The sequence below is a fragment of the Lagopus muta genome, chromosome 2 (assembly GCF_023343835.1).
Source record: "Lagopus muta isolate bLagMut1 chromosome 2, bLagMut1 primary, whole genome shotgun sequence".
NCBI classification, from domain to species: Eukaryota; Metazoa; Chordata; class Aves; order Galliformes; family Phasianidae; genus Lagopus; species Lagopus muta.
The window spans coordinates 35,787,197-35,802,151 of NC_064434.1; the positions used below are offsets into that span (position 1 = coordinate 35,787,197).

General features: G+C 36.5%; 1 protein-coding gene across 6 annotated transcripts in view; it reads right to left on the minus strand.

Moving 5' to 3' along the window:
- Positions 1-835: 835 nt before the first annotated feature.
- Positions 836-14,955, minus strand: part of MAP3K7 (mitogen-activated protein kinase kinase kinase 7) — a 49,447-nt gene continuing 35,327 nt past the window's right edge. For 5 of the 6 annotated variants that reach the window (XM_048937803.1, XM_048937802.1, XM_048937801.1 and 2 more), the window contains 5 exons: positions 9,771-9,879; positions 7,845-7,931; positions 6,940-7,001; positions 6,292-6,407; positions 836-3,919 (listed from right to left, as the gene is read on the minus strand). In XM_048937803.1, the coding sequence (XP_048793760.1) occupies positions 3,739-3,919; positions 6,292-6,407; positions 6,940-7,001; positions 7,845-7,931; positions 9,771-9,879 (555 nt within the window). In that variant the 3' untranslated portion in view covers positions 836-3,738. The remainder of the gene's footprint in view (positions 3,920-6,291; positions 6,408-6,939; positions 7,002-7,844; positions 7,932-9,770; positions 9,880-14,955) is intronic. The other variant, XM_048937804.1, reaches the window with a different exon arrangement.

Here is a 14,955-nt window from a genome sequence, read left to right on the forward strand (position 1 = left end):
GCATTCTTCCAGACAGACATCCATATGAATCTGTCTTTATGGAACTCTACCTCAGATGCTTAAAGCACTGCCCATTTAACAGCATTTTATAGGAAATAAAGGCTTTCTACAGAGAGCTTATCTCCCTCAGCTCAGCAGGTTCTGAAAATGAAAGTAAATGTAAAAGTTCAGATTGAATGCAACTCTCCATATCTGTATAAGTACACAGTATCTGTTAAGCAGATAAAAGGGGATGTATATGTGTGCATAAACATGTACATGGATTGTTATTTTTTTTCCCAAGATTACTCTCCTTGTGCAGTATTCTGAGGCACCAGATGCACACCTGCAGTGGCCAAGTTGTTCAAAATAGTTCAGAACTGATCTGATGCAATATTTTGTGTTCTTCACAGGCAAGGAGACAGTTAAAGGTTGCATCCACGTGTGATATGTCAAAGTAAGCACTTAGACACTCAAATCCATTACAAATAGGACAGAAAAGTTCTAGGAAAAGGAATCTGTAAGAACAACACAAGAAGAGCGCTCATCTTTTCACAGAACCAGTATGAAAGATGTGGCATTCTTAAGATATCTCCATAGTCAGTTATGACCAGGAATATTCATCCCACGCCCCACTTCTGCACACAGGAAGGGAAGAGCTAATAGCAGAAGAATTTTCTTTCGGTGGCGGGAACAACTGTGTGATGATCATCCCCCACCCAGTGTGGGATTCCAGCAGAGATCAAGGATGCCCTGGCAAGAGCATTATTATCTGTTTGTGGAAGTCGCACAGCTTTTATTAATGAGATTCCTAATAAAGTATTAAAACCCTGTAGGCAGAAAGCCACACTGCTCATTCCTGAATCATATGAAATCATTCACCATTTTATATACAAGTTTTGAATTACAATCTTCAGCTTCTCATCAGAAAAAAAAACAAAACAAAACAAACAAGCCTAAAAAAAAAGCATTTTTTGGTAGAACTGCACAGTGTACAGAAGCATACTTTCAGTTACACAGTATCTTACAGAACACATACTTGAACAAAAAGCAGAGCCTGTTATCTTTCCTAGAAGGCCCTGCCCAGACAAAACTAGATGTGTCACCTCCATTACCAGAAGAACGGCTTTAACTGGACAAAAGAGTACATGAAAAACCTCCTGAACACTCCAGATAGTTTAACAAAAGGAGAAAAGTACATTTGTAAACAACTTTAAAACAAGAGCCTTATGGAAATAGTCACTGGAAAGTTAAGCTATTGAACTCTTCATAGCCCAAATTGGTACGTTTTACCGTTATTTTGGGTGGTTTTTTTTTTTTCCTTTTTTTAACACAAATTTTGCCACACAGAACACTTCACTGAAAAATATAGGCAAATAATTAAAAAAAAAAGAAAAAGAAAAAAAAAAAAGGTGCATTTAAGAAAGAGACAGTTTGAAAGCCAAAGGCCAAACTCCAAGTTGCCCTTGTATGTCACAAGAACAGCGCTATAACCCAGCTGTTGAATGGAGCACAGCACTTGTTTTACGATCTGAGATTCTTTTTAATGTAAACTCTGAAAAGTCAAGAGCTACTGTTAGAACTGACTTTTGTATTACGTACCATGAAGCACTGTTTTCACTTTTCGTTATTCAAATTTTGCCGTGAATTGACTTTTTGTAGACAGTATCAATTTATTTTAAGCAAATCTGTTTTACGATGAGGCAACCAGGTAAAAACTGTTCAGAGAAATGATTTTGTATGTGTAATTATCTACCATGAGTCTCAAGTCTGGCATTAGTATTTATGTGCTCTACTTGATGCTTAAGCACATGTTAAGCAAGCTGTTGAGCACGGAGTGAGTCCATTTTGGTAGATGGACAGATGTATGTGAACAGCAGTGCTTTGGATAACTTGTGCTATTCCTAATACTACAGTTATTTTCTCCACCAATTACATTTTACTATAAATATGTGTGCCCTTAAGTTGATCCCAATATCAGTTTCATCTAACTAATCAAATTATCTGCTAAGGTTTTGGGAACGATTGCCCTTCCCTTATTTAAGTAAAAGTGGGACATGTTTCTTATTCCTAAAAATTTGCCAACAGTGGATTTATTTTCAAGACAGAGTGACACTGTTCAGTAAACTGTTGGTCATTTTTGTTGTTCACAAATAAGCAGAAGAGTATTGATGTTTATTATCAGGTATGCAGGAAGGGGAATAGAAAATGCTGTGATATTTCTACCATAAATGTTTTTCTAATTTCTGCCCGTGGGTTCCCATAAAATAATTATTAATTTGAAATAAACATAACCCAAAGTTCCTATTACCTCTCCAATTTTGAGGGCTCAGCAGCTAAATTTCAAATTTTTATTTTCCCTCTGCAAAATAATGTTGTTAAAGCCCTGCCAACACCTGAGTGCTCCAAGAGCTCATGTGAGGACTAATTTCTATTTCTATACCTAATTTCTGTACCAGCTAAAAGTTAACTCATAGACCAAATAACAAATGTGCAATGTAAACAAGTAGTTGTAGTTGTTTTCTCCCATGTAATGATAAATAATGACACTGATAATTATCTATCCTGCTTGAGTACATTAAATGCAATTCTTCACTCACAAAGGCAGCAGCAGGCATTCTGAGATGGACTTCCTTTGAGCTATGCTCAAATGAGTGGAATAACTGAGATTCCTGATGGAGATCTAAGCCTTTTCCCTCATTTTCTTAACAGTTTCCTCAGTTTTCATACTCAATTGTATTTCATAATTTGCTACTTGAAATAAATTCATTTCCCCGAGCTTTTTTCTTCCTATCCAGAACAAACTTATTTGCATTTATGGCAAGTGCTGTTCAGCAAGTAAGTTGTAAAGAAAAAAAAAATTCACGTGAAGTGGTATGAAGGGAGAATTTAAAATTGCGTTCATTTGCTTTCTGAATTTCATTTTCAGAAAGCTTCAGAGAAAAAAAGCTTTAAAGGCTTAAAACATGTTTTTGTACATTTTTGTTTCTTCTAAACAAAGGATCAATTTTACTCAGTGAATCACTTTCATAACTGCTGCCCAGTAACTACATGAAACTGCATGTCATTCCCCCCAAGAAAGTAAAGAAAATACAGTGTTTTACTTCAAATATTTTATGAATGCAAGATTACAACAAATATATTAGTCAAAATGCAGGGCTATCAAGCACTGAACCAAGGATGCTGGCATCAGTCTGACTACCATTTTGCAGGTGGAAAAAATATACTACGACTACAGATAAAAGGCATCACTAATGCATCATGAATTACTCTGGTCAGCCAACATCACCTCTGCAGCTTGATGCACGTTTACGTCCTGAAAATAATAACGATAAATTTGTTTGAGATGAGACACTGGAACAAAGCCATTCTTAAACAGGAAAGTTTTTGTTTTGCTCTTATCGAGGTAACACCAAACACTAAAACCAAGATCTTACAATTTAGCAGCCACTTTAACACTTGTTAGGCTAGCCTTCACACAAGGAGCATGCATACAGCCACTGTTCTTGCTTTGTACTGTGGGCTGTTGGTTAATTCAAGTCACTGTTTTCTCACCTTATCTCATTAACCTGTTGAATCAGATGTCCACCGTAGGAAAAGGAAAAATTAAATGATGTTAAGTGTAGCAGACAAATACAGATCACACCGAGAAGCTAACACTCATGAGTTGTCATAATAAGGGATAATAATAACAATTAAAAAAAAAATCAGTCTTTTCTGTGCATATTTTTTTTTTTTCATTCGAAAGGTCCCAGGAAATCATGATGTGCCTGGCCGTTTCTGTTGCTGATTTCTGATGACCTCTAACTGTTTTTTGCATTGCTGATAATAAGTTGAGAGACTTTTATTTTCATCTAACAGCTTTTTATGTTCTTGTACCAGACGGGATGTATTTTGCTGGTCTTTTTCATCCTGGTCCAGTTCTGCTATTAATTCTTGCCTGAAGTAAAAAGGGGAAAAAAAACAACAACAAACCCATCAGTTATAATCTACATCCATTTGAGCAGAAATGCATCGCAGAATCAAGGAATCATTAAGTTTGGAGAAGACCTCTCAGATCATCAAGTCCAGCCATTAACTCATCCCCATGCCCAGTAAACAGTGTCCCTCAAGATGAACTCATAAGTTTCAAATACTTGTTTGATTAAATTTATGGCTGTTGACATTTTGTGCAAAAAATTAAGTTGACGAAAATCTTATTCTTTACAATAGTTTGGGGAGAAATTCTCTTCCAAATCAAATCCACATTCAAACATTAAAACAGCTGGAAACCAGCCTCAATCTCTTCTCTTGTCCTTTTAATAATAGCTTTCAGGTGTAGAACATGTAAGAATCCACAGAGAAATTCATAAATTTAATACTAATTTTGCTTATGTATATGCACATTTAACAATGCAGTAAGAGGCAAAACCAAAATAATTTAGATCAGTTTTTAGTGAAATGCTGTTTTGCTGTTTCCTATTTGCAATTGACCTTCCTAAAGCTGTGGAAAGCAGAATCAGGCAGAATATTTTTACAATTGTTACTAGAGCTAATTTATGCAATCATCATCTAAAATGTTTTTTAGCAACTACTGTTAGAGGAACAAATTCTCTGCAATTGTATCTGTTAATTTCTGTAATGCAGTCTTCCACAAAACATAACGTTGTGACTTGTTTTTATCCCCAGCATCCTAATTATTTACAGATAGCACTAAAACAAAGCCACATTTGGAATTACCTGAATGATTCAGTTACGATTTTCATCACAGAAGTTTAAAGCTGTAAGAACAGTATTCTGTGCTTTACATGCCCTTATGACATCATTCATGATAAAGTTTGGGGTTTTTCTTTTTGATCTTCAGAAAAACACCACAGCAACTGGCAACTGAAATGCTGTTCTGTACTTTGAACTGTACATTTTAAAGTAGTGGAAAGCAAAATATCAGGCAGATGATTTGTGTAGCTGTGATTTCACTTAATTAATGCATTACGGATACAACACGTTTTTTAAGCAACAATTTTAGAGGAACAAATGCACTGATAAACTTGCTAAAATTATCCTACAAAATGGATGTAGTTAAATAGAATGCAGTTTGTTTTACTATTTGTTTATGAGGTGACAAGCAGGCAAGCTGCCAATAGTAATCTAGCAACAAAATAGTAGAGGAGAAAGTTCATGTTCTTAATTAATTGTTGCCATGTGGTTTGTAATTACAGTTAAAAAAAATTTATTAGTTCAACCTTTATAGAATAATTATTATCTCAAACAACATTAAATACATCAATCACAGCACTATTTTTTGTTTCATACCTAAGGGCAATTATGTTCTGATGAAGAAAAAACAACTGGGGAGAAATCTCTGTACAGACAGTATGGGGAAAAAAGGAAAAAGGAGAAATCAAAAGGTAGGAATTAGTTTTGAAACAGAAGCCCATTTTTATATTGCCAATCAGTCCTGAGGGACAATGGAAATAAAAACAAAATTAAGATCTTCACTGCAGATTCAACATTTCTTCATGAACTATGTAAATTCTAACAGTACTTGGAAAAAAAAAATGTTCTCAAGATGCTAAGTCAGAAGTGAACACACATTTTTTTGTTCTTCAGCTATTCCACAAACACCAAGGCAAGCTCCGCTTATACAACACTTTGCCTGCCATGGCTTAGACCCTTGTGGGTAGCAAGCTGGTTACTTGGTTTATTAAGTATTTATGACCTCTAAGAACTGCCCCCCAGCACCAGGAAAGAGAAATGATGAGAAGCAAAACATAACTGCATTTCAAATGGACATTCTGAGTCAGCAATAACTGTGGCTCCAATCCAACTGTACATGCAAGCAGTTTCTTCACGTATACATGTACACCATAAGAAAGTACATAATGGCTTTCACGTATTAGGTCCTAAACTCTTACTAGAAAAACATGATATGTGACTTGGTAATACTGATTGACAAATGCTGGATATAACATAAAAACTAAATGTTAAATAAGTAACACTGAGCTGTTATCTACAATTCTAAAAGGCAACTGAAGGTCTTTTACTGGACAGAGAGTGAAATAAAATTCCAAGGTTCCTCAACAGTCCAGATCTTTTATTTGCAATGATGCAAACAACATAACTACTGTGGTACATAGATTGATGTCCCGTAAACTTTAAAGTGGACTTGTCCAGAAGAAAAGCTTTGATACTGATTGAAACTTTAGTTACCTCTCCGAATATCTCACCTATGGAGAGTAGTTCAGTACTTCTAAGAGATTAGGCCTGAAAAATGATCATGGTCTATGAAATTTTATTTTGTAAAGCCTGAAATAGCAGTCACAGATCACTTACTTCCTCTGCAACAGCAATGCAATTTCTGTCTGAACTTTCATATACTCTTGTGCCATTTTGCAGTGCTGTTCAAACACAGCCATAGATTCTTTGGAGTTCGGGCATGGTGCTAGAGGCTGAAAATAAATCAGACATGTTAAAAACTAATGAACTGATATGTCAGTGTACAGCATGTTAGAACGTCTCCACAGAGTATTTATAACATCTTTTAAAAAACAGTAAGCTTTTAAAAATAAGTGTTAAACCATGCACTGGAAAATTTTACTGCACTGATGTCAAAGTCGACTCAAACCTCCAACCTGCAGTTATTAATCTGACAGTCTCTTCATCAAAAGGAACAAAAATCAAAGTAGTTTTTAATCACACACGTAACAAATACAGTGAATGCAACAATTTGATTCAGTAAAACTCAAGCAAGGAATGTCTTATTTTGACAGTCACTCAGATTACATTTGGTTTTACGGATCATGTTTCCCAGAGGCTGTTTTTAATAGCTTGATCAAATCTGAGTCAACCAATCTCAGATTACATAATACATTTTTTTTAGCCTTGGTCAAAAGTTAGACAGAATAGAAACACAGGTAAATACGTGGCACTATATTTTGCAGTCCCAAATTCACACATTAGAACAAAGCATATATTTGTTACCTGTAACTGATGATCTAATGTAAGATACGCCATTGGGATGGAGTTATCTGACCCATTGGTCTCTGTAACAATAATAACAATAAGATTTTAATGCATTTTTAAATGGAGTTCTATTTTTATAGGACATAAACCATAACACTACATCATTTCACAATACACAATCTGAAGATGAAAAAGCAAATGGAAATAGCAGGAAATAGCAGTGTTCCAATCCCAAGGCAGGTGATTTTTTTTTTTTTTCTGATAAAGTTAAGAACTTCAAAATTATGGTCTATCTAATCAAGAAGAAATAAAGATTAATGTGATCATCCTCCGTTTCTAGAAGTCATTTATCAGCATACAGACTTTAAAAATGCTATTTTGCACAGTTTTTCATCATGTTCTCTGCTTACAAAAAAAACTGCCATTTCATTCTTGTTTATGAAGGATCAGCCAGCCAGCCATGCATCTAATGATTTTAAAATTAGAAGCTGTGCAAACCAACTCTGCCAAAATAAAAAAAAAGCACAACCTCCTGCTCAGTATTGAAAACAACTCCTGGTGAGGAGTTTGTATCTTCCTTACAACATGCTCTAGGGCATCCATCTCCTTTGCTCTGTAGAAACACTTTGTGGACAGCAAGGAACCCAATAATCAGCCTATCTCATGGGTCTGGCTGCTCTCTTCTTACACTGCATTTGCTCTGACTTTCTCTAGTTCTTTCATTCTATATTTATCATGGTTCTCAATTCTTAAAGGTTGCATCTTTTGGAAGCCCAGAATTTGGGGAGCACAAAGTTACCGTTAAGCTTTAAGAGACATAGGAGTAAAGACACATTGAGAAACTACTGATTTTACAGCTGCATTATTGCTACTAGAGAATTATATGGAGGAGGGTAGGTGGGGAAAAAAAAGGGGCTGCTTACCCATACCCCAAAAGCACCTGCCACAGAGTAGTCGTGGTAGAGAAACTAAGGTGTTGCCCTCAAAGACTACGCTATCTCCAAGAGCAGCTTCAAAAGGAAACAGAAATAAGAGGGTGGGAATGGAGAAAAAGTGGTTAAGTCTATGCTTGTAAGGAAACTAGAAGGTGGTAAAAATAAATGAAAATAACAAAACAAAACAAAAATCAGAGACTTAATCACCACAGTGTCTTAGATAAGAACAATATTAAAGGCCTTCCCTGCATTTGACTACTGCCATATATGGAATACTGCTACAGCAAGGGAGTTATTGCAATGCTTCAAATACATCAATGCATGCAAAAAACTTCAGATTACATTCCTGAGCTTCTGGTCATGTGTCACAGAGCTGTAACTTTTCCTGTGGTTGATCAGATTTGGCTGTGTCCTTATTTTATCACTTTGCCTCATTTACTTAACAACGCACTCACTTTTACAGAAAACTGATTTATCTGTTTAAAAATGTAAACCTTTGTTTATGAACTGGATAAACCTAATGTGAAAAAATACACATGGTACATTCTGTATTTACCTGAGTATAAGGTGAGTGATTTCTGTGAGCAAGAAAGTCACCAAGTAATAGACCTAACTTTAGCTCCAGCTGTGTGTTGCATTTATGGCCAAACATTTAGGACAAACTGTCTTTGCGCTGGCATAAGAAAAGCAACTTTTGGTTCCCAGAAAACTGTCTATTAAACTAATGGTAAGAGATTGCTTCCATGTCAAACAGCAATTCCCGTAAACGCTCACTGTCCAAAGCAACTTGGAAGCACAAAGGAAGGCACAGGGTGGGCTATGGTGGAAAGCAAGGGCTTTGGGATTTATATGCTACTAGGCATAGTGTGTGATTAGGCAAAGTGATAATGGACAGAAAGAAGAAAGCAAAGAGGCAAAGTACAAGAGTATGCTACTCTCCTCCTACTAAAACAGGGGAAAGAAGTACACATCTTACATTCAGAATCACCTTATATTTGGTAAAATACGAGTACGCATATATATGTATGCTGGCACAAAATCAGTCCATGTGTGAATTTCCATTTTGCAGTTGGTTACAGGAAAAGAATGACAGAATCTGATCAGCCAAAGATGAAACAGATCACAAGTGAAAGGCTTCAGAATTTAAAGCACTATGAAATCACAGAATCAAGAATCATAGAATCGTCTTTAAGCCTAAGATTCAACAGGTATGTTCCAGTAATGAAAATGTAAATCTTATTTGTATCCTAGAAAGGAATTTGTGGGGATCCATCATTTCCACGTAGTCTAATATTGGTTCTTTTTGTGATGGCATGCATTATTATCTTTAAGATCAAATTCAGCTATTTTGTATAGTCTTAATCACCTTTCATAACAAAAGAACAGTGATGCTACAGTAGATTACTTAGATTAGTTCATTTAAGAACAGTACATTTTATGTGCACATTGTGCATGAGCAAAATTTCAACACATAGATTAAAAAAAATATAAAATTAATGTATTCCAGCTGGTACTCACCTAAGTAGTTTCCAGAAGTCAGAGCAATGAAAGCTTTATCTGTGCATTCATAATACAAATGCACAACACTAAAATGCTGCAAGATGTCCATTCCCCTCACTCCACAATAACACATTATAACCACAACTGGTGCTCAAAGATCTTTGTTAAATAGTCACATCGCTGCATATGTACAATACTTTGTAACAAGCATAATTCCTACAAGCTTATGTAATTTAACAATATCTTTATAAAAAGTTTTCATATCTGATGTCCGAAACAAAGCAACAATAAAATGATTTAACCTATGCAACATTAAAATGGACTGTCACTTTCACTGCCTTATTCTATACATAGGCACATACCCTATGCCATAATAAATTGTTTCTCTTCTAAAATGTTTCACTAATGAGCTACCTGCATCATCAGGTGTCCATGGATTACGGGTTGGCTTTTCAGAGGTTGGTCCCGAGGTAGTGATCATTCTCACACTAGGACTAGATGATCTACTGCTGTTTCTACTCTCCTGAAATGATAAAACAAAGTGACAAGGAAAGTCAAAAGACGATTTTTCAAAACATTTATTTTACAAAATGGTATTAAAATAAAAAATCAATGTGAAGAAACCTTAATACATATTCCTCCTGACCTCTTGCAAATCTTTTACCCTGAAAGCTTTCCAGATAGCTTCATATACTTGACATGTATTGCATGGATTTCATCATAATTTCTTCTTTATCTTTACCATACAAAAAGAAAAGGATGCAATTTTGCTATTCAGCATAGCAAAAAGGACTGTTGAACAATGAACTAAAAATCTTTATATAAAAGCACTATACTACACAGACTAGTTTTCACAATGCTGTTTGGTGAATTCCATCAGCTCTATAAAATAAAGAAAGAATAAAGTTTTATTTCTGCATTCATTGATTAAGCATCAACTACGTTCAAATAAAGGAATGAACTTCAGTAATTCCACTTCACTGCAAAGTATTAATGTACAGTTTTTATTGTGATTCCTGTGTTAACTTGGAACTTAAATAATTAATCCTCAGAAAGCATGAAAAAGTGTTTAATCAAAGCAATCCATTTAAACAATTGATTAAACTAAATTAGAAATTGAGGAAATTCTCTCTTTCAAAGGAAATTAAAAACCAAAGCAAAATTCTGTATTAATAGAAAGCTTGACTATTTAAAACCTTCTGTTTACCAAAGCACAGAAATTAACACTGATATCATTACCTAGCTTCTCTTTCAGAATTTCAATTTACAATACATACTATTGTATTTCATATATCTTCTCACTGACACAAAATAAACACAGTGTAGTACTTAAAAGTACAGACCCCACCATCTTTTGCAGGAAAACGCTTCTGTCAAATGAAAAAATGCTATTAAAAGACAATTATTTTCAATACAGCGCACTGTTAACAAAATGATTCACTAGCTGTCCCTGTATTTCAAAAGGAGCACTGAAATGCACATTACCTGGAAGCTGCAGTTCTTTATGACTCCAATTTCCTAGTATCATATCTTAAATTAATTTTTAAAAGCCAGGATTTCAGTCAGTCAAGCTACACTCTGAAGAGTAGCAAGATTCTACAGTGAAATACCCATTATTTCAACTGCCTTACAATATGTTTCTCTGGTAATTGCTCCAGTTTAAGAGCCTAGCAAAACATGCTATTAAACAGCACACATGAGACCTATAACAGTAAATGCCCATACTTTCTAAAATGAAACATCTTTAAAAGAACAATAATTTAAGTCCACTGGGTAAAACAGGGAAGTCAGAAACACGGCTCAATTATTACCTTCTCAGAGCTTTAAAAATTGTTTCAAATGCAAAACTTATATTGCAGCAGTTAACGCTGTCCCTGTGCCAACCCTGAACACTTTGGTTTTGCTTGCTTATGCAATGGAAAAATGTTTGCAAGGTATGCAGCTTCAGTAGAAATAGTTGTTAAAAAAAATGAAATTATTTGTAATGCCCTTAAGTATTTGCTTAAGCTACCTAATTTTCTTCAAATTATTTCAGTCTTCAGATGCTGAGGAAACTCGTATCTGATTGTTTTCTGCCATATCATATCAAGGGAAATAAATTCATAGCATGATGTGAAACTCAATTAAAAACTAAGGAATTGGCAAACGGGGATGGAAATTTATCCATTAGCTGTGCATTCCTCCTTTGACAGACACATGATAAGCAACATGAAGAGTGGTTTCATTGTTATTAACCATTTAATGTTTTATGTTAGTAGCCAGAAACTATTGTAGAAATAATCCAATGGGATGATACTATCAGGATGACTGCATTAGAAATTTTGAAAAAGCTTTTCTGTTGAAGTATTTGCTGACTTTAGAAAGCCTGGTGTCTACCGGTAATGTGCTCAGATATGAATGATAAACACACACAAGAAGATAGAACAATCTTTTATAGTGAAGTGTAAGTGAAATGTGTTGAGTATTTAGATTTAGCAAAGGGGACCTGAAAAGTACACTAGCAAGCTAAATTACAAGCTATGCTATGCTGCACTGCGTGCTGTACCAGATTCTTTAGATCTGTGAGATACTAGAGATAGGAGTAAAGGATATTTATCTGAAGTGTATTTAAAAAGCATCACAAAAACCCACGAGAAGTTCCCAAATCTGAACACGTTAGATTACAGTGTTTGAGTGTGCTGAGTAAGATGCTTCAGCTTTCCTGGCATAACACTAGACTGCAGCTACCTTCCTTGACACCAGCCTCTCTAAAGGTAAGCCAATGGCTGTTTTTCAGCAGACAGTTCCTGTTACTCCTTCATGGATCTCCTTTCATCCTTGCCTCCTCCAGACATCACAGTATGCCAAGTATGCCAGACTTTTTGGAGGGTTACCCTTATACTAGGCCAACATATCTTGGGATGCAGCTAGCATGGCATTGCTAGCTAGTTGAGGGAAGGGCATCCTGAAGGGGGACCTAACAGGAAAGTTGGAGAGGGACTTTTCATAATGGCATGTAGCAACAGGACGAGGGGAATGGCTTTAAACTGAAAAAGAGGGTAGATTTAGACTAGATATTAGGGAGAAATTCTCTACTGTGAGGGTGGTGAGACACTGGAACAGGTTGCCTGGAGAGGCTGTGAATGCCCGCACTCTCATTCAAGGCCAAGCTGAATGGGGCTGTGAGCAACCTGGTCTCAAGGGAAGTGTCACTGCCTACAGCAGTAGGGTTGGAACTAGATGATCTTAAGGTCTCTTCCAACTCACACCATTCTTTGATTGCATGATTGCCCCACTCTACACTGCACTGGTGCAGCCTCACCTTGAGCACTATGTGCAGCTTTGGGTGCCACAGTACAAAAAAGACACAAAATTATTAGGAAGTGTCCTAAGGAGTGCTACAAAGGTGGTGAAGGACCTATAAGAGAAGACATATGAGGAGCAGGTGAAGTCCCCTAGTTTGTTCAGCCCAGAGCAGAGTAGGCTGAGGGTGGTTTGCAGCTCCTCACAGGGACTGGAGGGGTATTGTTGTGCTCTGCTCTCTGATGACAGCAACAGGGCCCGAGGGAACGGCATGGAGTTGTGTCAGTGCGTCAAGTTGATACCAGGAAAAGGTTCTTCATCAGATCGTGGTCAGGCCTTGGAAAAGGCTGCGCAGGGCAGTGATCAGGGCCCCAAGCTGCCAGAGCTCAAAAAATGTTTGGACAATGCTCTCAGATATAGGGTTTGAGTTTTGAGTGGTGCTGTGAGGAGTCGGAAGTTGGACTCAGTGACCATTGAGGATCCCTTCCAATGTGAGATTCTATGATTGCATCTTTGTCAGGTGGCTACAGTCACACTAGTTTTTTAGTTTCTCAGTTTCTCAAAGTTTTACAGTCTTGATAACCTCGCCTGCTCTGAGGTATAATTCTCCCTCTAGGAACTGCACAATTTTTTTCAAGTTTAATTTAAGCAGGAAACCAGACTTAAAGAAGTCAGTGGCACTGGCCCTTTCTCCTCATCTCCTGTGGATTTTATCACCCTACAAAATAGGAGGAAATAAAAATGTGCATCTGTGACCAATTGCACAGTCTCATGGACAGAATGATTCATCTGTACAGTATCAGCTCCCACAGATTCTCATACTTGACTTGTGCACGTGTGGGTCTGTATGCTCAATCCTTACTTCTCAACTGTTCAATACCATATATGCATTATTTTTTTTTCCCACCTCAAAGTAAACTGAGAAATACTAAGACTCAGCAAGAACTGTTAAAAAAAAAGAAGTTTAAGAAGTATTTCTGATATCATCATGGCACTGTATAGAATGATCTACCCAATAAAAACATAGGTGGGGGCACGGATACCTCACTGTCTATCTAATTGCAATCTGCAGTTCTTTAACAATTACACCAAATGTGTTCCAAATCTATTTGTACAAATTACCAATTTTTTCCAAGGAGACTATCCAGTTTAAGCAGCAGGATTTTTGTGCTCCATCAAGCCTTTCTAAGTTTTATTGTGGCTGCAGTTCAGTGCACATCTATTTCTGTGTTACAAAGCTTAGGAAAGAACAGTAGTTAATGGACAGCCACAGACATCACAGTTCAATGAGGTCTTAAAATGATCAGCTCAGTGAAAAAAAAAATTGCATGGAAAAATGAGTAGGCCATCGCGATAAATGGATGGAAACAGATGAGATTGCAGACTATAACTGCAGGAAAAAGGTTACATCAGTGCTGCTCATGTAACTTGTCCAGTCTAAGGTCACTAAGCACTAGAACATACAACTTTTCACCAAGTCCTGTGACTTAATGCATGGGTTCTCATCTGCAAGCCCCTCCAATGGCTGGCTCAGCGACTGAGAACCTTTGTTGCAGCACATTTTCCTATCTAAGCTCTCAGTGTAAAAAGGTCAACTGAGCAGTAAAGCACTATTATTACTGTCTGATGTTTTGATAGTACCAGTACTCAGGCATTAGTGGAAAACGCCTTAAGACTCTGAAGACCATTAAAAAAAAATAAATTAATAATCATAATCAAAACCACTCAAAGACCCATGCAATACACAAGAAATCACAACACATACATCAATTTCAGATTAAAACAACCAAAGCTAAGCAGGGAGTCATAAGCCTTGGTCTACCCTTGTCAGGTAAGTACCGCAAACTTCGGCATACTTGTCCCGTGTTTTGCTCCACCTCAACAGAAAAATCCATTCCGAGTAGGAAAAACCTTGATAAAAACAAACTGCAAAATACTGCAGTATAAATTTATATTTGCATGTTGGCAATTTCCAGAAAAAAACATGTTTATTATGATTTCTGATCAGCTTTACTATTCAGTCAAATGGTTTTAAATAAGAAAAAAAAACAAACGAAGAAAAAGTACAGCATAATTTTGAGTGGGGTAGGGCCTTAAAAGGACTGGGTATGGGAGAGGAAGCACACAGTGCTATGGCAGTTCAATAAAGAAGCCAATGCAAAAGGGTGGGTTTAAGAGAGGATGGTATGCAGGAAAGAAGGATGTTTGCAGTGAAGAGAGGGAGGGGGAAGGGGACTTTCAAATTAGAGAAGATAACCCATATAGAGTATGGTGCATGTAGGGAGATGCTATAAACTGACCAGAACTACACTAGTTA